This window comes from Aotus nancymaae, unplaced genomic scaffold (assembly GCF_030222135.1).
Source record: "Aotus nancymaae isolate 86718 unplaced genomic scaffold, 86718_ANA_hifiasm-v0.15.2.pri h1tg000007l, whole genome shotgun sequence".
NCBI lineage: Eukaryota > Metazoa > Chordata > Mammalia > Primates > Aotidae > Aotus > Aotus nancymaae.
Genome location: NW_026988418.1, coordinates 13848716 through 13872158, shown reverse-complemented (window position 1 = coordinate 13872158; position 23443 = coordinate 13848716). Strand labels below are relative to the sequence as shown.

Below are 23443 nucleotides of genomic sequence, written 5' to 3'. Positions count from 1 at the left end.
AATTTGGGACCAGCCTGGGCAACATAGCAAAACTGTGTCTCTTAAATTTTTTTTAAACTTAGCTGGGCATGGTGGTGCATACCTGTAGTCTATTCATTTCAGGAGGCTGAGGCAGTAGGATCTCTTGAGCCCAGGAGTTCAAGACCTCAATGAGCTATGATCGTGCCACTGCACTGCAGCCAATAGAGACCCCATTCCTAAAACAAAAACAAAAAAACAAAATCTCTAAATTTGGCAGCTAGGAAAAAATCAGAGAACATGACAACATTAAATATATAGATAGATTTAAAGTAAAGATACATATACTTTAAATTTCTGAGTAGGACATTATGTTACAATGATGTTGGTACATATTCCAGAAGGTATGCAGCAATATAATACAGTGGCAAGCATGGTGTAAAGAATAACTTCTTGTTTAGTGATATGATTTAAGATTTCTGCTATAACTTATTTTAGGAAACATTTCACCATATCTTTAAATTTGGAGGAATGGGAGAGGAAAAACCAATTTTGACTCCAAAGCACACACAAAGAAAGAAAAAGAAGTAGTATTTATTAACCCACAGACCAATTCCAAAAGTAGGTATCATTATCTTCATTTTATAGATGAGAAAGCTGAGGCCCTTAAGTTATCCAAAGAAACAGCTAACTGACGAAATCAGGTTTGTCTGATTCTATAGTGTTTGTTCTTCCCACAATACTATGCTGCTTGCAGTAATTCCTAATTTCTCTAATATATTAACATTCGGATATTTTATACCTTTTCTAAGTCACATTTTTCAGTCAGTGGGTGATGACAGTATGGACTTATATAAAAAGTGAAGTTTGCTAAAAATCAGATAGTAAATTTAGAATCATAAACTTGTGGACCAATACCTGCTTATTTTGAGGGTTCAAGTGGCCTGTAGAGGTGGTAACACCGTGAAAAGGGCCCTGAAGACTATAATTATTCACACTGACTGTCTTTGAATTAAACTGATTTCAGAAGTAGTTGGAAGAGAAAAAGGAAGATTGTATAGTCAACATTGTCATAGTGAAGATAAAGGTTATTGAAGCATGAATTGGCCCATTCATGCAACAAATATAGTAGGTGCTAGGAATGTAGAGGTAAGCGATGGTTCTTCTCATATCTGTCCTAGGAGGTCTTACCTTACAACATCAAGTTCTCCCTGACTTCTAAGCACCCATTCCTTTCTCTGATTTCCCCCAGCACTTAATCTGAACCACTAAATCTAGGCCCCAGTAATATACTAGATTACATTTACTATTTGGGGGCCTTGATTTATCAAAGGCAAAAGATTCTTAGTGTGCTAAAGATAAAAACCATGTCTTACTTTGTCATATATTTGGTGGGTCCTCATAAATATTTATTGATTGGTAAAAGGCAAAACACCGAAGAAATGTTATATGGCATTAAACATAAATTGGCTCTTTTATTCAGGCCCTGGAAAGTGAATCTTTTCTTTACATTGCTAGAGAAGGAATTTCTGCATTTGATAAGAGATTGAATTAGATGTTTTCTATTATCCCTCCTAAGAGTCCATGATCAGCACTTAAGAAAAAGTAAACACCTTTTTATGAAAAAATTTTCAAGTACTTAAAATAAATGTTTATGTTCTTAGTGGTAAGAAAAAGCCAATTATTATTTATGATTATTGTTCCTCAAAAAAATTAGGATAAATTTGTCTCCTATAGATTAGCTATATCCTTATTATTAAAGTTTCAGTGCCTCAAAGCCTTTTTCATTTGAGCAATTTATAGATGACAACAAGGGGAAAGTTTAAGAAATTACAGTTACACGGCTTTTTTTTTTTTTTTTTTTTAGATGGAGTTTCACTCTTGGTGCCCAGGCTGGAGTGCAGTGGTGCTATCTCGGCTCACCGCAACCCCTGCCTCCCGGGTTCAAATGATTCTCCTGCCTCAGCCTCCCAAGTAGCTGGTATTACAGGTGCCACCATGCCCTGCTAATTTTTTGTATTTTTAGTAGAGATGGGGTTTCTCCATATTAGTCAGGCTGATCTCGAGCTCCTGACCTCAGGTGATCTGTCCACCTTGGCCTCCCAAAGTGTTGGGATTACAGGCGTGAGCCACCACGCCAGGCCAATTAACATGGCTTTTTAAAACTCTGACTATTAATCTATTGAGACAATTTAACAGGTCACTATTACCAGTAGCTTCAGGCAGATGAGAGATGCTTTTTTAGGTTAAATTCTCCCTAAATCTCATCCTGTGTTTTCTTAAAATTGCTTTTGGATTGTATTCTCAAACATGCATACAATTTTTGCACTTGTATAGTGTGGCATTATACTGTCCTTTTAGAAAACAATTTGAGATCTGGGTGTGGTGGCTCATATCTGTAATCCCAACACTTTGGGAGGCGGAGGCCAGTGGACTGCTTGAGCCCATGAGTTCAAGACCAGCCTGGGCAATGCAGTAAAACCCATCTCTACAAAATATATATATATATATATACACAAAAATTGGCCAGGCATGGTGCCACTTACCTGTAGTCCCATCTATTCCAAAGGCTGAGGGAGAAGGATCACTTAAGCCCACGAGGTAGAGGTTGCAGTGAGCCAGGATCACACTACTGCAAAAAAGATAGATTTGAACAGAAGACTCATATAAAATAGAAAAATGTAATTAATACTGTTAAAGGTCTGGGATTGTGTGCAATTTTTATTTATGTAAGGGACTTACTCTTTTAACAAATTTAATTCAAAGTCATAAAAAGGTATGTAATAAAAAGTCTCCTTTGGCCGGGCACGGTGGCTCACGCCTGTAATCCCAGCACTTTGGGAGGCGAGGCGGGCAGATCACGAGGTCAAGAGATCAAGACCATCCTGGCCAACATGGTGAAACCCCGTCTCTATTAAAAATACAAAAATTAGCTGGGCGTGGTGGCACGCGCCTGTAGTCCCAGCTACTTGGGAGGCTGAGGCAGGAGCATTGCTTGAACCTGGGAGGCGGAGGTTGCAGTGAGCCGAGCTCATGCCACTGCACTGTAGCTTGGTGCCTGGTGACAGAGCAAGACTCTGTCTCAAAAAAAAAAAAAAAAATCTCCTTCTTACCCCATAGCTATGTGACCCTCCCCAATGTTGTTTCTTATTTATCCATCCAAAGGTTATTTTGTATATAAACAAATTAATATATATTTATTTTTTTCCAGTTTTACACAAATGGTAAACACAATTTAATACCTTCCTTTTATTACTAACATTTTATCATAAAGATATTCCATATCAGTTCATAAAGAAATCTGTTTAATAGCTACATAATATCCCTTTAAATTCCATAAGATACTATAATTTTATTTAACCAAGATTGATTGATTTAGACACTGGGTCTCGCTTTGTTGCCCAGTCTAGAGTGCAGTGATATGATCGGCTCACTGTAACCTCAAACTCCTGGCCTCAAGCAGTGCTTCCACCCCAGCCTCCCAAGTAGTTGGGACTATAGGCATAAGCCACCATGCCCAGCTAATTAGTTTATTTTTTATAGAGGTAGGTCTCGCTTTGTTATCAAGGTTGATCTTCAGCTTCTGGGCTTAAGCAATTTCCTACCCCAAACTTGGCCTCCCAAAGTGCTGGGATTACTGGTGTGAGCTACTGTACCCAGTTATCAATGGGTTACATCCAGTTTCTGCTGTTATAAACATGCAGTAATTAACTGTGTACACAGGTGATTTCCATATGAACATATCTATAGACTAAATGCTTGGTTAAGAATATGTGTGCATTTATAATTTTAATTGGCAAATTGCCCATGAAGGAATTGTATCAATTTCACTTCTACTAATAGTGTTTGGTAGTGACTTTTCTTGTAACCTTGCCAATGCCATTTTTTTTCCTTTACTAATCTGACAGGTGAAAAAAAAATTTTTAATATAGCTTTAGGCTGTTGCGGTGGCCCATGCCTTTATAATCCCAGCATTTTGGGAGGCCGAGGCAGGCAGATCACTTGAGGTCAGTAGTTTGAAACCAGCCTGGCCAACGTGGTAAAACCCCATCTCTATTAAAAATGCAAAGATTAGCCAGTCATGGTGTCATGCACCTGTAATCCCAGCTACTTGGGAGGCTGAGGCAGGAGAATCACTCAGGAGGGGGAGGTTGCAATAAGCTGAGATGGTGTCACTGCACTCCAGCCTGGGCGACAGAGCAAAACTCCATTATATATATGTAGCTTTAATTAGGAGCAAACTCAGTATGAGTAATTTTGCATATCTTTTTAATATGTTTATGTGCCATTATGGTTTCTATTTCTAGAAACTTTCTTTATATTTCTTTATATTTGTTGATCTTTTACTTACTAGTTTGTAAGAATTCTATATATAATGAGGAAATTAGCTTCTTTTGGGGAATTTGGAATTCAGAAAATTTTCCCATTTATTATTTGTGTTTTGTCCTAGTTTTGTGCGTGCGTGTGTGTGTGTGTGTGTGTGTGTGTTTGTTTTACCGTATAAGTGTAGTAAAACTCATCAATTTGTCTTTTATGCTTCACTCTGCTCCAGCTGTAGTAACCTCCTTGTTACCTTTCAAATATGCTAGATACTTTCCAACTTCAAGGTCTTTTATTTGCCATTCTCTATGCCTGAAATTCTCTTCCCTGAGATATATATTTCATTCCCTCCTTCACCTCTTTTGAGTCTTTAATCAAATGTCAGCTTTTGAGACTTTCCCTGACCGCTTTATGTTATATTACAACCTCCCGTTCCCTGCTTTGTTTTCCCTCCATCCTATGGAACTCACAGACTTTTGAGGTATTTGTTAGTATTTCTTTCAGATCAGATTGGAGTTCACCCAAACAAATGAAGAAAGTGGGAATTAACATTTTTAAAGTGGTTGCCTCAGGAGAAGAGCTACTTGGTCCAGTGAAGCTACCGTTGCCCAAAACACTTTTATGATGACTTTTTTTAAGAACTGCCTTCAGAGACGGAGTAAAGCCTTACAAAGAAAGTAGTCCTGTGTCCAGAAAGCAGTGTTTTTCAAAGTGTGGCCATTAATTACTTGCATCAAAATTACATGGGGAGGGGTTGGAGACCTATTAAAAAGGCTGTTTCCTGGACCTCACCCCAAATCTATTGAATCACCTTCTCTGGGGGAATGGGATTGAGGAACTTGCCTTTTAAATAAACTCCTTAGGTGATATATAGGCCACTAAAGGGTGAGGATCACTGGCTTTACCTTTAGTTTCCCCTAGCTTAGTCATACACTCTGTTTTCCTAACTCAGTTTAGTTTGAACTGAAGATTTAGGATTATGCTATGGTTTGAGCGTCCCCACCGAAAATCATATGGGAACCTTAATGCCTGATGTGGAAATGTTGGGAGGTGGAAGCTTTAAGAGGTGAAGCCTAAAGGGAGATGTCTAGGCTATTGACCCTTCATGTCCTTGACTGGTCTCCTGGTAGTGGGTTCTCCCTCTTGTTCTCATTAAGCTAGATTAGTAGTCCCAGGAATGGATTTCTTCCCAGGAGAACAAGTTGTTACAAGGGAAGGATGGTGGCTCACACCTATAATCCCAGCACTTTGGGAGGCTGAGGCAGGTGGATCACAAGGTCAGGAGTTCAAGACCTGCCTGGTCAAGGTGGTGAAACCCTGTCTCTACTAAAAATACGAAAAGAATTAGCCGGACGTGATGGCAGGCACTTGTAATCCCAGCTACTCAGGAGGCTGAGGCAGAGAATTGCTTGAACCCGGGAGGCAGAGGTTGCAGTGAGCCAAGATTGCACCACTGCACTCCAGCCTGGGTGACAAAGTAAGACTCCATCTCAAAAATAAATAAATACATAAAAATTTAAAAAATAAAGAGAGGATGCCCTTTCCACATGGTCCACTTCCCCCTTCACCTTTCACCATGTTATGATTAAATATAAATGTATTTAAAATAAAATAGTGATTTTAGTTTTGTATCCAGTTGTGAATATTTAAAATTTTGTGCTGTTGTACATATGCAATATCTATAATGTTGTCTTGTTTTCTAAATATTGATACCTGCCCATTCATTTTCTGAATGGAAATTTAAAAAAAAAACAGTGACAGTGTTTGTTTAGTCAACAAATCTTTGCTACTGTATCTTCCTTTGCAAAAAAAGTCTCTTAGTGCTGGCCTGTAGGTATAAACTATCATTTTTAATCCTAAAAGCAATGATGATAAAACTGTTAAATATTATTTTATATTTAATAATAGTAAAGTAACTGCCAATTTTAAGTGCCTACCATATTTTAGGCACAAGTCCAAGTGTTTTCTGTATCTTAACTTATTTCATCCATACAAGAAGACAAGTGTTTTAAAGATAAGTGTTATTCCCACTTTATACCTGAGGCTCTTTTAAACTCATGAGGATCACACTGAAAGGTAGTAATCAGGAACCTTTAAATAGAGTAGTTGACAGTATTATGCCCTTTATTTTTTTTATCAGATATTCTTCCTTTTATAGTACCTAATATATGGTAGGTAGGCAGTGAGCATTTGTGGAATTTCATCTCCCTTCCCCTAAATTGCTAGGTTCCATTTAATATATATTTTATGTTAGAATACATCTTGGTAAAAGCCAGTGACTTAGGTAATTATGACTTAAGTTGAAGGAAACTAAACAATATCCTGTTCTGAATTTAAACAAGATTACTTTTTTCCGTATCTGATTTCTTAGTAATCCTGGTTTCCATTAACAAGATAGAAATATCTATGCTTCAGCAATGAAAAATTTTACAAGTGATTAATATATCATAGCCATCAGATATTCTTTTCATATTTCTCTCCAAACTTTAGATTAAAACCATTTCATCTTATCTTACCAGTTTTCTAAAAGCAAGAACTGATAAATATAAAAGTATATCTGACTTATGATTAATGATTTTCTTTCACTCATTGTCTCAACCCTTCCTTCTTCCTGCTCTCCCTTCTTCCCTTGTATCATCCCTTTAGTGAGACCATCTATTCTTTGTCTTTTCAAATTTGTAATTTTAGCATTTGGCCTTGGGTTGATTGGCAGCTTGTTAGTCCCCTCCTCAAATGTTCTATGATGGGTAGGCTGTTTGATTTATTCCAAAATTTTATTATTTAAAAACAGAGCCATTTCCCTTTGTTATAGAATGGTTTGCCCACAAACCATTCTATAACCTTTGGGTTTGAGATTTCTGGAATTTAATTTCTTGTGGAAACCATTTATCCCTTCATGACATCTAACTCTGATGAACACCATGTGCAGTTGAGTTCACAACTTTGGCCCTGTCACTGGATGCACTGGTACACTTTTATCCCTTCAAAAGAAGAAAATACCACAATTATGAGAACCATGCATTTTCTCTTAAAACAACTGGTTTTTCCCACATCTATTTTTCTTCTAATGTTTCAAACTGAATTTTTTTGCTGCTGGTAGTGTGTTATGAATGGTAGCCCTGTGCATGCATGATCTTGGGAGGAAGAAGCAGAGCCTCCTAGCCATAAGAAAGATTTAACATCTGTGCTGTGAAGTGCCACCTCAGGTTCTTGTTAATTATAATGGAATGAACTGACAAGTAGGAATTTTTACAATTTTGTACTTTCCACTGGCCCTACAGGCTCTTGATGATTGCAATTTGAAAATCTTAAACATGATTCATGTTTTAGGAAGATTGATCAGATTAAAATTTTAAGTCTCCCTTTGATTAGAGCAAATTGTTGGTTAAGGCTACTATAAAGTGTCAGCTGGCTGTGTGATCCCTGTATATCTCCCAACTACTTGCAAAAAATTAGAGTGATTTTCCAATAACTAGTAGAAAATTGATCACTTTGTTTTTTTTTTTAATACTTTATTGAATGGCTGTGTGCTCTGAGATCTGTACCACAAATATGCTTTGTGTAGTGGTGAAAGTTTTGTTATATAGTATTTTATACCCAATAAGATACCTATATTTTCATAATTATTTTATCTTCTTGCTCATTTTCACAAAAAGAATATGGGAAGTACACAATTTCCAGGCAAAATTGTCTTGAGATGAAATTCTTAAAACCACTGAACTTACCTGCTTTTCCCTTTTTTTCTCTCTCTCTTCCTTTCCTTTATTTCTTTCTTCATTCCTTTTTTAGTAGGTATTCTGTTTAGCTAGTACGTAATAGCACTTATGGACAGGTACTTTGTGATATCTGCTTAATCCATTGATGTGAAAGCAACAGGGGCTTACTGTCTTTTGTAGGAAATTACATTCCAACTATTTTTTGACATCTTTTATTTTAAAGGTTGCCAATGATCAGATAAGAGTCAAGATTGACTTAAAATACTTTAGAAAAAAGCACCAAAAAAAGGAGATCCTCATTTTCTAGTCTTATGATTTATACATCCCCATTGATGAGTTAAGCTATATGGATGTGAAATTTGGTATGGAAGTTTAGGCTGCTTGAGCACCCTTTATCCCATAATAGTTGAGAACATGAGAATTTGAATTTTCATGGTGGCACTGACATGAAATTGCCATAAAGTCTGGTTATTGCTCTTCTAAATGTGTATTTAAACCTGCCTTCCAGTGAACTTATTGCAGTGGTGCTAACTTGTCTCAACACTCTTGCCAGCAGTTCTAGTGGCCCTTAACAACACCTAACTTTTTATAGTCATAGCACAGATTTTATGGAGGATTCAGTCTAAATTTTTGAGATAAATTTCTATAGACAGAAAATATATTGGCTTTAAAAATTAAGAGGTTCGATTCTGTTTTGAATTTGGATATCAAATGAATCTGAACACATGACATTTTAATGCCATTTGTCTTTTCAAATAGATTTACCTTCTAATGCACGTGATGACAGGACTTTGCTCATCAGCTAGAACATACATTTCAGAGGAGTTGTTACCTAAAATATTATCATAAGGCATAAGAAAACAGACGATTTAAGTTGCTTTTCATGAACATAATTAAGAATTAATAAGCCAGTACCAGTGGCTAGTCCCCAGAATTTCCACTGTTTTGCCTTTTGTGACCTGTGTTATTAAAAGTCCATTATTTTTACAGACTTTATTAAATTGGATCTTATTAAAGCATTCTATATTTGCATTTGGTCTTTCATAATTCATTATTATTATGACATTTACTTTTTACCATCAGATCTGAAAACATATCATAAGCTACCCTTTTCTCTTGAAAGAAATGCTAATTTCAAACAGTCCTCTAATAGAAGAGAAAAGCTTTATCAGTTTTTTCATTTATTCCAGATCGTGTTAAGAATACTAATGCTAGACTTCAGTATGCTAATATCTCAGAGCTTTTTTTGGTCAAAAGCTTAGAATTATTATTTTTATCTCATGCTAAGTATGAAACTAGAAGACACACTACTACTGGAGAAAACACAGTTGTAAAGTACAGTTCTTGATTCTAAAGACTTGCGAAAATGTTTTTAAATTCTGTTTTTTAGGATGATGCTAGTCAATTTGTCTTTGTACAACACAACATTATTCTATTTAAGAAATCTTATCCTCTTGAAATTAGTTTGTTTTTCTCATAGTTTAAGGGTAGTGTTACAGTGTTTAAGAATCCTATGCTGTTAGCCTCAGACAGCATTTAGGGTATGCTTCCTGCTTTTCTATATGATAATCACTTCCGTATCATGTCAGATATGTTGAAAGCTCAATATAGCAATATTTTACATATTGGTATCAGGCAGACTGTCTAATTTAACTTAACTAATAACACAATGAGTTCTTTGTTGAGTACTAGTGAATTTATTAAGCTATAAAGCAAAACTCACTATGTATTTTGTCTCCTTTTAGATTTCTCACTATGTGCAATAGACACTTTGGCAGTGTTGTGGCACAAACCATTCGGACTCAAAAAACAGATCAGTTTCCGCTTTTCCTGATTATTATGGGAAAGCGATCATCTAATGAAGTGTTGAATGTGATACAAGGTAAAGTACATGTCACAAGGAGAGTAAAGTCTTCCTGGTATGTGATAACTTTATAGTTTTTCCGTCAAAACTGACAATATTTCTATTCGTGAATATCTTTGCATTTGAAAATGTACAACATCCTGAAGAATGTCTTCAAAAAGTATAGGTGCTATAAAAAATAATATGCTGCATGAAAATCTAACAGAAACATCTTAATAAAATTGCACAACCCTTGGGACACAGGATGTTCAAGTTAAATGTTCAGAATTGCTAAATTCTGTAATCTAGCAATTAGGACATAATCAGTTGTCAAATATGACATTTCTTATTTATATTGATTTATTGCTATAATGTTGATTTATTGAAAGAAATACTTATCTAGAAAATCCAGTTACTGTATATCGAAGATAGAATTTTTCACAGTGACAATTGTGTCTTCTTATTTGTATGATTCCATGTTTAAGGAAACTAAAACTGTATATAGGATACTAATTTCTGCCTCCATTTAAGTCTAATTGGGAGGAGAGGATATGTGTAAAATGCAGTGCCTTTAAAACCCAAACAAAACCAGACCTCTAGCATTTTATGTTTTCTCTATAACTACAGCATTCAGTTCAAAAACTGTGTTTAAAAAGACCTGCAGGGGAACTTATTTGCATAGGATAAATGGATAATGAAGATAACACTTCTTTCCTGCTTTCCCTGTCAGAGGCAATATTGCAAGAACTAGTGGTTCTCAAGGTGTGGTTTGTAGACTTCAGACTAGACCCTTTCAAGGGATCTGTAAGGACAAAATTATTTTCATACTGTAACAACACTTTTTTTTTTTTTTGCCTTTTTTACTGTGTTGATATTTGTACTAGTGGCTCAAAAAAAATAGTTTATAAAAACTCTTGGCGCCTTAGCACGAATCAATGCCATAACACAAAACTGTACTAGTAGTCATATTCTTCATTGCCATGTATTTTGTTAAAAAAGAAATGAAAAAGCCTTAAGAATGTTCTTGATGAAGCAGTAAAAATGATTACTTTCATTAAATTTTAGCCCTTTTAATAGTTTGTGTGGCACAATGGGAAGTATGGGTAAAGCACTTCTGCTGCATACTGAAGTATGCTGGTGGTCTTGAAGAAAAGCACTGATATGGTTGCTTACACTGAACTACTTGCTTTTTATTTCTTATAGAAATTATTTTTACCTGAAAATATTACTGACAGGCAAACTGTGCTTATGTAGCCTGGGTAGTTGCCAGACTACAAAATGAACAGAGTTCATTTTCTGCCAAATGAACAGAGTGAATCTGTGGTCTCTGTTGTTATTGATAAAATTCAAGTTTTCAAGCAAAAATTTGTATCATCCACCTTAAGGCTAGTATCTTAAATACTTTTTAATAAAATCAGTGGTGATATTAACAAATGTGATTTTTTAAATATCCTATAATGAAGTGTGTCAGCATTCAGCAGAGAAATGCATAACTCAGTGAATCAGTGTTTTACAAATGACTGATGCATGATATTATAAAATCATGTACAGATGAAAGATCCATTCAAAGGGCAATGGATTTTAATGTAACAGAGTACACACATTTCATTGATATTGTTTCAAATTCCATGTGCATCTAATTTGAAGAAACTTAGACTTATCAGTTTAAGTGTAGTATCAAAAGAATATCCACATTTATCTATGAAAGTACTTCTCCCTTTTCCAACTACCTATCTTACCAGATTTTCTTCATAAATTTCAACCAGTACAACATGTTGTAATTGGTTAGTACAGAAGTAGGTATGAGAATATGGTTGTTTCTATTAAGCACGCACATTACAGAGATTTGCAAAAATGTTATAATAATGCTGCTCTTCTCACTAAACTTTTTCTTTTGGAAAATAGTCATGTTTGATAAAACATAATATTTATATTAACATGTGATAGGTTTATTATTAGTTTTAAATGGATTTCTATTTTAATTTCTAATACAGTAAATGTTAATAACCATAATCCACATAAACAAAAGTTCTTTGGGGATCTCAGTAATTTTTAACAGTGTAAAGGGGTCTGAGACCAAAAAGTTTGAGAACTGCTGCAATCAACTATAAAGAGTAAGTTTGCCCTGAACTGCATTAACTGGTTACACTATTTCTCTGTCTTTGATCAATAGGGCTTAAGTATGAAATACCTACAAGTTCAGTTTGGCAGTGTATCCTTCCAGTTAGGGCTAAAACATAGCTGATAAGCAGTGACTTAGGCCTAAAAATTAATGGCCAGTATGTAGCCACCTATGCAACTGTGACTACAGTATTTTCCCAGTATACTGATGATTCCAGTATACTCCATATAGTATCCATTTCCCATGCTCTGAGTCTTAGCTACTACAGTTTTAAATAAAATATAGAAACCCAGAGACTTGCCCAATAATAAAATCTACATTGGCTAGGTGTGGTGGCACATACCTATAATCCCAGCTACTTGGGAGGCTGAGGTGGTAGGATCATTTGAGACCTGGGCAAAAAATCAAGACCCTATCTCAAAAAAATAATCAATAAATCTACATTGAAGGTGCTCCTAAACTTATTTTGTCATCTGTCATATCTATTAATATTAACTACCAATGATTGTGTGTATACTTTACATTATCTCCACTCCTTCTAAGAACATTACAGTCTCCATTTTGAGAAAAGGAAATTGATCCTTAGAGAGCTGCAGTCCATTTATTCACTTATGCATTTATTTGTTTATTGAATAAATATTAATTAAAGTCTTTGTCATGTGCTAGACAGTTTCCAGGTACTAGATCATATAACTTATAAGTAATGGAATTAGAGTTAGAACTCTGACTATAAAACCAGTTCTGTTTTCTTAGTGCCAAGGTAACATTTATCCTGTAGCTCATTTAGTGAGTAGTATTGATGTGAACAAATTAGATCATTTCTTTTGCCAAGGACCATAGATGTTCCCTAAACCCGTGCTGCCAATGATCATAAGGATAATTAGGGAAAGGACCATTGAAAAATCATGTTAGTCAAGCCCTCTGGAAAAATGCCAGCAAGGATGCTTGGTCTTTATTGTCCTGTTGGTGGCCATTTCATTAATGGAGAAGAAGACCCCTTCTCAAGCCTTGGAGAAAACTTAACTCTTTCTGCCTGAAGGTTGGAGAGAAGAGACTTGTCATATCTTTGTATGTCCTCATGAATTTTTTTCTTGTAGGTACATCCCAAGCAAGTAACAATGACTTAACTGTGTTTAGGAAATGGCATATATGTGCTATATGTTTGTTATAGACTTGGTCAGGGAATAAAATGACATTAAGAAAAATCAAACATTTAAAATACCTTCTTTATAAAGATTATAAAAATCATTTAAAAGCAGCTGAAAGGGAGAAATATCAATTGGGCAAAAAAAGAAATCAATTTTTTTCAGAAATTGAATTACTGTTTGTTTCACTAGAGGATTTTTAGCGATAGAAGATAATTCTAAGTAAAGGTAATAGACTGAAGTGGGTGGCAAAGAGGACAGGCTTCCAGTTGGCCTCTTCTGCTTTCAGATTCTTGCCTCCCCACTTAACCAGCTTGACCTTGGTCAGGCAGGTTTTTTGAGTTCTCTAAGACTCATTTTTCTTCTTTTTAAAATCAAATCATAATGACTCCTTCATAGAATTGTTGTACAGATTAAATGAAATAGTATATATAAAGTGCTTAGCCTAATCAGTGATATGTAAACAACTGGTAATTGTTGCTAGTCTAGATATGTTTTCATAATTTGACAGAACTTTTGAACCTCACTATTTGGACATTCTTGTATATAGTGCTAAAAGTCCTTCTTACTAAGAAACTGCTCCCTCAAATATAATTGTTCTGAAATTTCAACTGCCAGTATACTAGTTTACTCTTCCTTGTTGAACATATGAAACATTTCATAAAACCAAAAAAGTATTTAACTGTATTTAATTTTTTTAGACTGGTTATTACTTTCTTGTTAATTCTAGAATGACTTTCCAGTTTCTAATACTTTAATAATTTGAAGTTATATATAAAAAGCTTATATAAAGTTTGGCAATCTCTTTATTTTAGGTAACACGACAGTCGATGAGTTAATGATGAGACTCATGGCCGCAATGGAGATCTTCACAGCCCAACAACAGGAAGATATAAAGGATGAGGTAAGGTAAAGGTTAAGCAGATCTTTAACAGGGTTTTGATGAAGTAATCTGTCAAATGATGGTACGTGCCTATGATATGATTGATAAATAAGGATGATGAAGATCTGTTTCCCAATTCAAGGGTTTTTATACGATGGAGCTTATCATTGGCATTACCATTACCAGTCCATTCTTTTTATGACCCCAAAACCCAATAATTTGTTTTAATTTATGGACTATTTATACTTTGCTAGATTTGGGGTGGTTACAGGAAGTCGATTTGCAAGAAATGAGTTCAGAAGCATGTTTATAGAAGAAACTATAGTCCAGGAAATTATGTCTACTATATGAATTATATCACTCACTTTTAAGGTCCTCTTATTCTTTTTAAATATTAAGATTAATTAGCAATAAACACATTTTACATTTGAATGTATTTTTGAAGTACTGTGAGAATTATCAAAAGATCTCCAGCATTCTGAATTTCTCAACCTCCTATACATATTCAGGTGTTATAGATAACATGAACATAGAACCTCAAAATAATAATAAAAGCATTATTGATGGCAATAATGTTCAGTCCTTACCTGGTATTTGTCATGTGCCAGACACTGTACTAAGCACTAATCATCATCTCATATGATCCTCAAAATAACCCATGAAGTTGTATATCAGTCAGCATTCTGGCAGTAAATAGATGACACTTTTAAACTAGGTTATTTAAGAAGAATTTAATAAGATGACCATTTGTAAATATGTGGGCAGGGTTTTCAAAAATCAACAGAAAAGGCTGGGCACAGTGGCTCACGCCTGTTATCCCAGCACTCTGGGAGGCTGAAGTGGGTCGATCACTGAGTTTAAGAGTTTAAGACCAGCCTGGCCAATATGGTGAAACTCTGTCTCTACTAAAAATACAAAAATTAGCCGGGCATGGTGTGCCTGTAATCCAGCTACTCAGGAGGCTGAGGCAGGATAATCGCTTTAACCTGGGAGGTGGAGGTTGCAGTGAGACAAGATCACGCCACTGTACTCCAGCCTGGGTCTGTCTCCAGAAAAAAAAAAAGAATAAGAAGTTAATACAGACTCCAAGGCTAAAAGGCTAAAGGGAACCATTATCATCTCTAAGCCTGAAAGCCTAGGAGAGGGTGCTATATATGGAGAAAACTGCTTTTGATAGAGGGATATAGCTAACCTTGGTGGCCTAGTAGGGAGGAAACCAGGAAACAGCTTCATCGTCCTTCTCTAATCTCCTGCGAGTATCTCCAATTAATTTAGCCCAATTAGAAGCTGGAAGGTAGGAGAACCTCCTTGGGCACAAAGCTGTGTAGAACATGGATCCTGAGGGGGTAAATGGCAGATAGTCTAGCACAGATTGGTATGATTATCTCCACTTTTCAGAAGGGAAAACTGAGAGGCAAAGTTAAGTAAATTTACCCAAGGTCATATAGCTGACAAGAGCTACAAATAATAATCTCAAGTAGTCATTAGTACTTGGATCAATCAAGAAATTTCTGGATTTAGAAAACAGCCTTAAAATAAAATATGAAACAAATATTAGAATTTGTTAATTTGAGATGCTGTGTTCACAGATATTTGTAAGATTATCATTTTTAATGTATCTGTTTTAAATTTCTTTTTAAAAGATTTCCCTAAAACAAGTAAGAGTTTTATTTCTGAACAATGATGAAAAGATTCTAAGGATAGTTTGAATAGGCTATCCTTTAGTTATTGCAAATGTGAAACATATGCAATTTTAGTATAACCCTGAACTATTATATTTTATTTTATTTACTTGTCCCTACATTACATTAAACTGTAAGTTTGTTAAGAGCAAGAATCATATCACATTCATGTTTGTAACCCTGTCCCCTAACAGTGTACCTAGGACAAAGTCAGTACTCAGTAAATATTTGTTAAGTGATTGAGTAAATGAATACTTGAATGTACATAAAATAAAGTAACTTGGAAAAAACAATATTTGATTACAACATGATATAAAACCTGACCAGGGCCAGGGGGTGGATCACTTGAGCTCAGGAGTTAAGAGACCAGCCTGGGCAACATGGTGAAACCCCATTTCTACAAAAAATACAAAAATTAGCCAGGGGTGGTGTTGCCTTCCTGTAGTACCAGCTACTTGGAGAGTTGAGGCTACAGTGAGCCATGTTCATGCCATTGCATTCCAGCCTGGACAACAAAGTGGGACCCTGTAATAAGTGTGGCCCAGCACAGTGGCTCAAACCTGTAATCCCAGCAGTTTGGGAGGCCAAGACAGAAGGATGGCTTGAGGCCAGGAGTTTGAGATCAGCCTGGGCAACGTAGCAAGGCCCATCTCTACCAAAAAAAATTTTAAAAACAATAGCTGGGCATGATGTGCATGCCGTTAGTCCTAGCTACTCAGGAGGCTCAGGTGGGAGGATCACTTGAGCCCAGGAGTTTAAGGTGGCAGTGAGCTATATGCTTGCACCACTACACTTCAGTCTGAGTAACAGAGTAAGACCCTGTCTCTTAAAAGCAAACAAAAAAAAAAGATAAATTTTAAAATATTTTTTAAAAATGAAACCCAATATATCCACATTAACAAATGTGAGAATTTGGAGTGCTGTAACTAGTTTAGAGTTTTATTGCACATTCGATTTCTTCTATTGCTGTAAAAATATTGTTTATACTTTTTCTTAATAGTCAGTGTTTCATTTACTCTAGTAAAAGCAATCAGATATATGGTAGAAAGGTGCTTATCTGTTACTCTATAAATTGACAGTGACATTTTGAAATAATGAAGTACTGTACTTAGTTAGGAATTTGTAATAATAGGTGTTTTGCCTTTCAAGATTACATTTATCCTGGAACAGAGGCATTGATTGACAATAATTCACTAAAAACATTCTTCAGCCATTTAAATCTTGAGTCTCATTAGTACTAGATTTACAGATTATGCTGTATAAGAATATGAATACACGATATTTGCATTCATATTCCCAGTTCATTTTTTCATCTTAATTTGTGTTCCCCATAATGCACTGGTAAAGAAATTGACTTTAATTCCTTTAATACTGAGCACAAAATTTAATATGAGGGCTACAGGAAAAATCCAGCGCTTCATATAATTGAAATTTTTATTGAAATTTAATTGCAAGAGGTAAAGATTTCTCTTTGTTTTTAGAGTGTCTTCGTGAAAGTTGTAGCTCAAGTTATAATAAGAGTTCCTAAGAAAAATAGAGGCACTTCTAACTTTAAAAACTTCTTTTGGACTATACATAGACCATAATGATTTGGTATCTGCTGAATATGTGACAAGAAACATTATCCCTTGTAATTGTGAATTTGCCTTTTTTTTTTTTAATTACAAATAAGACTTTACTTAAGTGAAATTAAAATTAAATCAGTGAACAGGTTTGGAGGCTGGCTTCCTAGGCCTGAATTTATTTAAACTTAACTTTAAATTATATTCATCACTTTGATGATTCCATAGCACAACCAGAGATACCTATGTTTAAAACTTTTGTGAAATAAACCCAAGTCTAAACCATATTTACACACTGAATCACCCTTCAGTGGCCCAGAAAGGACTAACCTTTATAACACTGATTGCTCTGTTTTTAACTAGGGTATATACATTATACGGACCTCTGTTTTTGACAGAACTGCCTATAGCTTTCTCTCTTAGACATTTTCATTAGTAGTATTCGTTTGGTTTTATAAAGGTTTATTGAGCTTCTACCAAGTACTTATCACTGGACAAATAAATCTTTTCCTTTAATGAGGGGCTATTGGCAAAGAGTGGGTGAGAAGGAAAACAAGTATTACTACATTACAGTAGCCACATTTTAGAATCTATTTTTGCCTAAAGGCTGGTTCCAAATGATAGATGCTTTCTAACATGTAAATGGGTTGATTTTTTTATGTGCACTGTTTTTTAAGCTACCTAGAAACCTCTGATAATCAAGAGTTTGTGATACTTAGTTGGTGATCTACTTATTGTTTCATTTGTTTATTCATTCAACACAAATTTGTTTATAATCCTCTATCCTGTTTGCAAGGATTGCTTGATTCCAGGCTTACCTCTCTGATTAACTTGTATCTGAACAATAGCTCAGTAATTGTCACAATCCAGATGTTGGAGATTAGGGCAGATTTCAAGGGCAGTTACATCATTCTAATCTCTGGGAATTCTGAGAATACACTGGTAGAACATGGGCAAAATATGCCAGAGGGGCATTCTAGGCTTATTTTAAAATTTAGGATTTAAAAATTGCATTGCCACAGTATAGGGAAAATATGTTTATTATCTCACAGCAGCTTTTTTGTTGCCAAAGGAAATTGTTGGCTTTGTTGTTTGCTACATGGAATGTGTAACCTTTTCCCCCTAAGCTTTGTCTTAGTCTCTTTTCAGCAGTATATTCCTTTTCCTTTCCTCTGTTTAAAATCTCACCACTGTCATACCCATTCTCTTTGCAGAGCTAACAATGACAAACAGAACTGATTCTGCTTCTGTTGCAGTTTTTTAAAATTATTTTTCATGTTTGTGGGTATGCAGTAGGTTTATATATTTATGGGGCAGATGAGATGTTTTGATACAGGCATGCAATGTGAAATAAGCACATCATGGAGAATGAGGTCTCCATCCCTCAAGCACTTATTCTTTGAGTTACAAATAATCCAATTACATTCTTTAAGTTATTTTAAAATATACAATTGTCATTGACTGTAGTCATCCTGTTGTGCTATCAAATAGTAGGCCTTATTCATTATTTCTATTTTTTTTGTACCAATTAAGCATTCCCACCTCCCCCCCTCCTCCACCCCCAGCCACCCTTCCCAGCCTCTGGTAACCATCCTTTTACTCTCTATGACCATGAGTTATTGCTGTTTTCGTTAAAGCAGGAATAAGTCCTCACAAGGCACAGAGAACAAAAACAATCTCTTTGTACAAAAAGCAAAGCAGAACTTACTAAACAGACTTTTAAAAGGAGATTTTACTCTTATTCTTTAAAAAATACACACACACATATACACACACACATACCCACACCACTTCTTAAAGCTAGCAGAACTACTCATTGGTCAGTAGTTAAGAGAGTTTTCCCGATACAGCTGTATATAAGTTTATATGTGAGATTAAAAATCCAAAAATATGATATTTTTAAACATTAGAATTCCATTGAAAATGCTAAAGTCATAGAAGTTCTAATATTTAAAAGTAACTTCAAGGAGAAAGGTCTGTATTAACTGTTAATGATTAGATTACTAAATGGTTAGCCAAGCACACCATAGGTGCCTTTCTGTAGGTAGCTACATTCTGCTTAGAAAAATAGTTATTTATCCAGTGATTTTTCTCCTTTCTTAGGCCCAAATCACAGAAAATTAATTTCTCTCATTTTGATTTATGTATTTATTTCATATATATTTATTGAGCTTTTACTGTATAGCAGACACTGTAGGACCTAAGGACACAGCTGTGAACAAGATAAACAAAGTCCTTAGGCTTACAACCCAGAAATTCCAATAAAGTCTCTCAACTAATCAGGTGGCTGAAGCTCAGGAAGCACCTAGCCAGGGTGAGACAGACATGTTCTCAAGCTACAAGGCAGGTAGAACAGGTAAGAATGTAGATAGTAACAGCCACTCTTCAAGTTCCTGCTACATGCTAGGTTCTGGGTTTTGGGGCAATGTTTCTCAGTGGGTTTCCTGAACTACTAAAGTACCTGAGTACATACTAAGATTCCCAAGCAGTTAGATATGAGTAAGCAACAGGTTTATTTTGTTCACATTTATTTCACATTTGGAAATGTAAGATAAATTATATTCCTCCAAATCCCATTTAATTTATCGTATGTTATAATTTATTAGACTGTTAATGGATAACAAGGATTGATTGCATTGGTTATTTTGTCTTGACAAACATTCATTTAACAGAAGCATTTGACTCTGACATCTGAATTTTCATGTCATTCATATGTTATGATTAAATTTATATTCATTCTTCCTTGCTTAAGTTAATTACATTCTTAGCTTCCCAAAATGGATCAGGGTTCAACAGTGGTTCATTGAAGCATAAAAGTAATAATGAGTATAGTATAATAAATACTGCAAACCAGGACAACATAGTTCAAACTACAGTTGACCCTTAAACAACGTGGAGGTTAGATTGTCGACTCTTGGCACAGTCAAATGCAAGTATAACTTTTGACTCCCCCAAAACTTAACTACTAATAGCCTACTGATGACCAGAAGTCTTACCAATAACATTAATCTATTAACACATATTTTGTATGTTATATGTATTATATAGAGATTAATAAGGTGAACTAGAGAAATAAAATGTTGTTAAGAAAATCCTAAGCAAGGAGAAATGTATTTACTGTTCATTAAGTAGAAGTGGATTATCATAAAGGTCTTTGTTCTTGTCACTTTCACATAGAGCAGGTGAGGAGAAGAGGCAGAAGACAGGTTGGTCTTGCCATCTTAGAGGTAGCAGAGGCAAAAGAGGTGGAGGAGGTGGCAGAGGAGGCAGAAGAGGCAGGCACATAACTTTTATTGAATAACTTTTATTGAAAAACTTTTATTTTATTTCAGCATAACTTTTATTGAAAAAACTCTCCATATAAGTGGACTCACACAGTTCAGACCTGTGTTGTTTAAGGGTCAACTGTAGTTCAACATTAGTATAGACATAATGCAAAGAACTCCAGTAGTAGTATAGATTATTTTTACACTAGTTTCCATAAAAGAAAATTTGATTAAGAAGTGAATAGGCCGGGTGCAGTGGCTCGTGCCTGTAATCCCAGCACTTTGGGAGACTGAGGTGGGCAGATCATGAGGTCAGGAGATTGAGACCATCCTGGCCAACATGATGAAACCCCGTCTCCACTAAAAATACAAAAATTAGCTGGGCGTGGTGGCGTACACCTGTAGTCCCAGCTACTCAGGAGGCTGAGGCAGGAGAATTGCTTGAACCCGAGAGGCAGAGGTTGCAGTGAGCTGAGATCATGCCACTGCACCACACCAGCCTGGTGACAGAGGGAGACTCTGTCTCAAAAAAAAAAAAGTGAATATATAAAAATTGATCATATAAGAGAAAGGATCCATTTACCTCTAGTATCAGTGTTTCTCTCTTAGAACATTTTTTTATAAAAGTGTAAGGCCTTCAAAGTTTTTGCTTCATTATTAAGTAAAACCTAATGATCTACCTCTCTGTTAAATCAATACAATTTTTTTCAGAGCAGAAAAAAAGTAATACCACTAAAGTAAAAAATCTATTGCTAAAAGCAGAGAAGATACAAAATTCCAGAGGAGAAATTGTTTACAAGTGCACTCGAAGTAAAAATATATGCAAATCCTACTATTACCAAGAAACTTGTAAATCCCCTGCAAAATTAGCAATAAGAAGTTAATGCTTAGGCAGGGCGTAGTGGCTCACACCTGTAATCCCAGCACTTTGGGAGGCCGAGGCAGGTGAATCATGAGGTCAAGAGATCGAGACCATCCTGATCAACATGGTGAAACCCTGTCTCTACTAAAAATACAAAAATTAGCTGGGCATGGTGGCGCGCGCCTGTAGTCCCAGCTACTTGGGATGCTGACGCAGGAGAATTGCTTGAACCCAGGAGGCAGAGGTTGTGGTGAGCCGAGATCATGCCACTGCACTCCAGCCTGGGTAACAACAGCAAAACTCCGTCTCAAAAAAAAAAAAAAAAAGTTAATGCTTGAAAGAGACAGCAGGCTAGGTGCAGTGGCTCATGCCTATAATCCCAGCACTTTGGGATGCTGAGGTGGGAGGATCATTTGAACCCAGGGGTTTGAGACCACCAGCCTGGGCAACATATGGAGACCCCATCTCTACAAAAAACAAGGGAAAAAAAATTAGCCAAGCAGCCAGGTACAGTGGCTCATGCCTGTAAATCCCAGCACTTTGGGAGGACAAGGGGGGTGGATCACAAGGTCAGGAGTTTGAGACCAGCCTGGCCAATATAGCGAAACTCCACCCAACTCTACTATAAAGACAAAAATTACCCAGGCGTGGTGTCGGGCACCTGTAGTCCCAGCTACTCGGGAGGCTGAGGTAGGAGAATCACTGGAACCCGGGAGGCAGAGGTTGCAGTGAGCCAAGATCACGCCTCTGCACTCCAGCCTAGGTGACAGAGTGAGACTCCATCTTAAAAAAAAAAAAAATCCAAGCATGGTGGTGCATGCCTGTAGTCCCAGCTACTTGGGAGGCTGAGGTGGGAGAATTGCTTGAGCCCAGGAGATCAAGACTGCAGTAAGCTGTGATCTTGCTACTGCACTCCAGCCTAGGCAAGAGTAAGACAGCAGAATGAGTTCTTTGGTTAAATATTTCATCAAATGACACTGTTAGATGGCATATGCAGTGGTAATGGTCGATGGAAGAGTGATAACTATATTGCGGACACTACTAGAGAGGGAGAGGTTGCTTTACATTTGGATGAAACTACTAATGTGTGCAAAGTAAGAATCAGTTCTTGTCATATGTGCTGTATGTATGCTGAAGAAGTGGGAGTAGTCATCACTGTTTATCAATGACAAATACATATTACAAGAGAAATTTTTCACTTAGTGATTATTTTTGCAAGTGCTGAGTTAGATTTTAAAAGATGAGGCAGAATCAGTACTGTTGACTGACTATACTTCAAAAGGACACCACCAGGAAAGTGAAAGTACAACCCACAGACAATTACTGTAAATCATTTATTTAATAAGGGACTTATATCTGGAATATATAAAGAACTCTTACAACCCAGTAACAAAAAAGATAAATTATCCCAGCAACAACTGGCAAAGGATTTGAAAAGACGTTTCTCCAAGGATGATATGCGGGTGGCCAATAGCACATGAAAAGAAGCTCAACATTATTATTCACCAGACAAATGCAAATCAAAGCCATAATGAGGTACCACTTTATACTTGCTACAATGTGTAGAATCAAAAAAGTCATCAGGGGTCTTGCACAGTGGCTCACTCCTGTAATCCCAGCACTTTGGTAGGCTGAGGTGGGCAGATCACTTGAGGCTGGGAGTTCTAGACCAGCTTGGCCAAAATGGCGAAACCCTGTCTCTACTTAAAATACAAAAAACTTTGCTGGGATGGTGGCATGCACATGTAGTCCCAGCTACTTGGGAGGCTGAGGCAGGAGAACCTGAGGCAGGCTTAAACCTGAGAGGCAGAGGTTGCAGGAAGTCAAGATCATACCACTACACTCCAACTGGGGAACGAGCAAGATTCTGTCTCAAAAGAAAAAAAAAATATCATCAGGTAGCAACGAATGTTGGCAAGGATGTGGAGAAATCTGAACCCTCACTGGCTGCCAGTGGGAATGTAAAATGATGCAACAGCTTTGGAAAACCATTTGGCAGTTCTTCAATTGATTAAATGTAGTTACCATGTAATCCAGCAATTCCACTCCTAGTTAAATGCTCAAGAGAAATGAAAACCTGTGTT

General features: G+C 36.1%; 1 protein-coding gene across 1 annotated transcript in view; it reads left to right on the top strand.

The window, feature by feature from the left end:
* The window catches only part of FAF1 (Fas associated factor 1), a 535243-nt gene that overhangs the window by 413310 nt on the left and 98490 nt on the right, over window positions 1-23443 (top strand). Inside the window, exons 14-15 of the mRNA XM_012434603.3 lie at window positions 9740-9876; window positions 13920-14008. Coding sequence (XP_012290026.1) covers window positions 9740-9876; window positions 13920-14008 — 226 coding nt within the window. The remainder of the gene's footprint in view (window positions 1-9739; window positions 9877-13919; window positions 14009-23443) is intronic.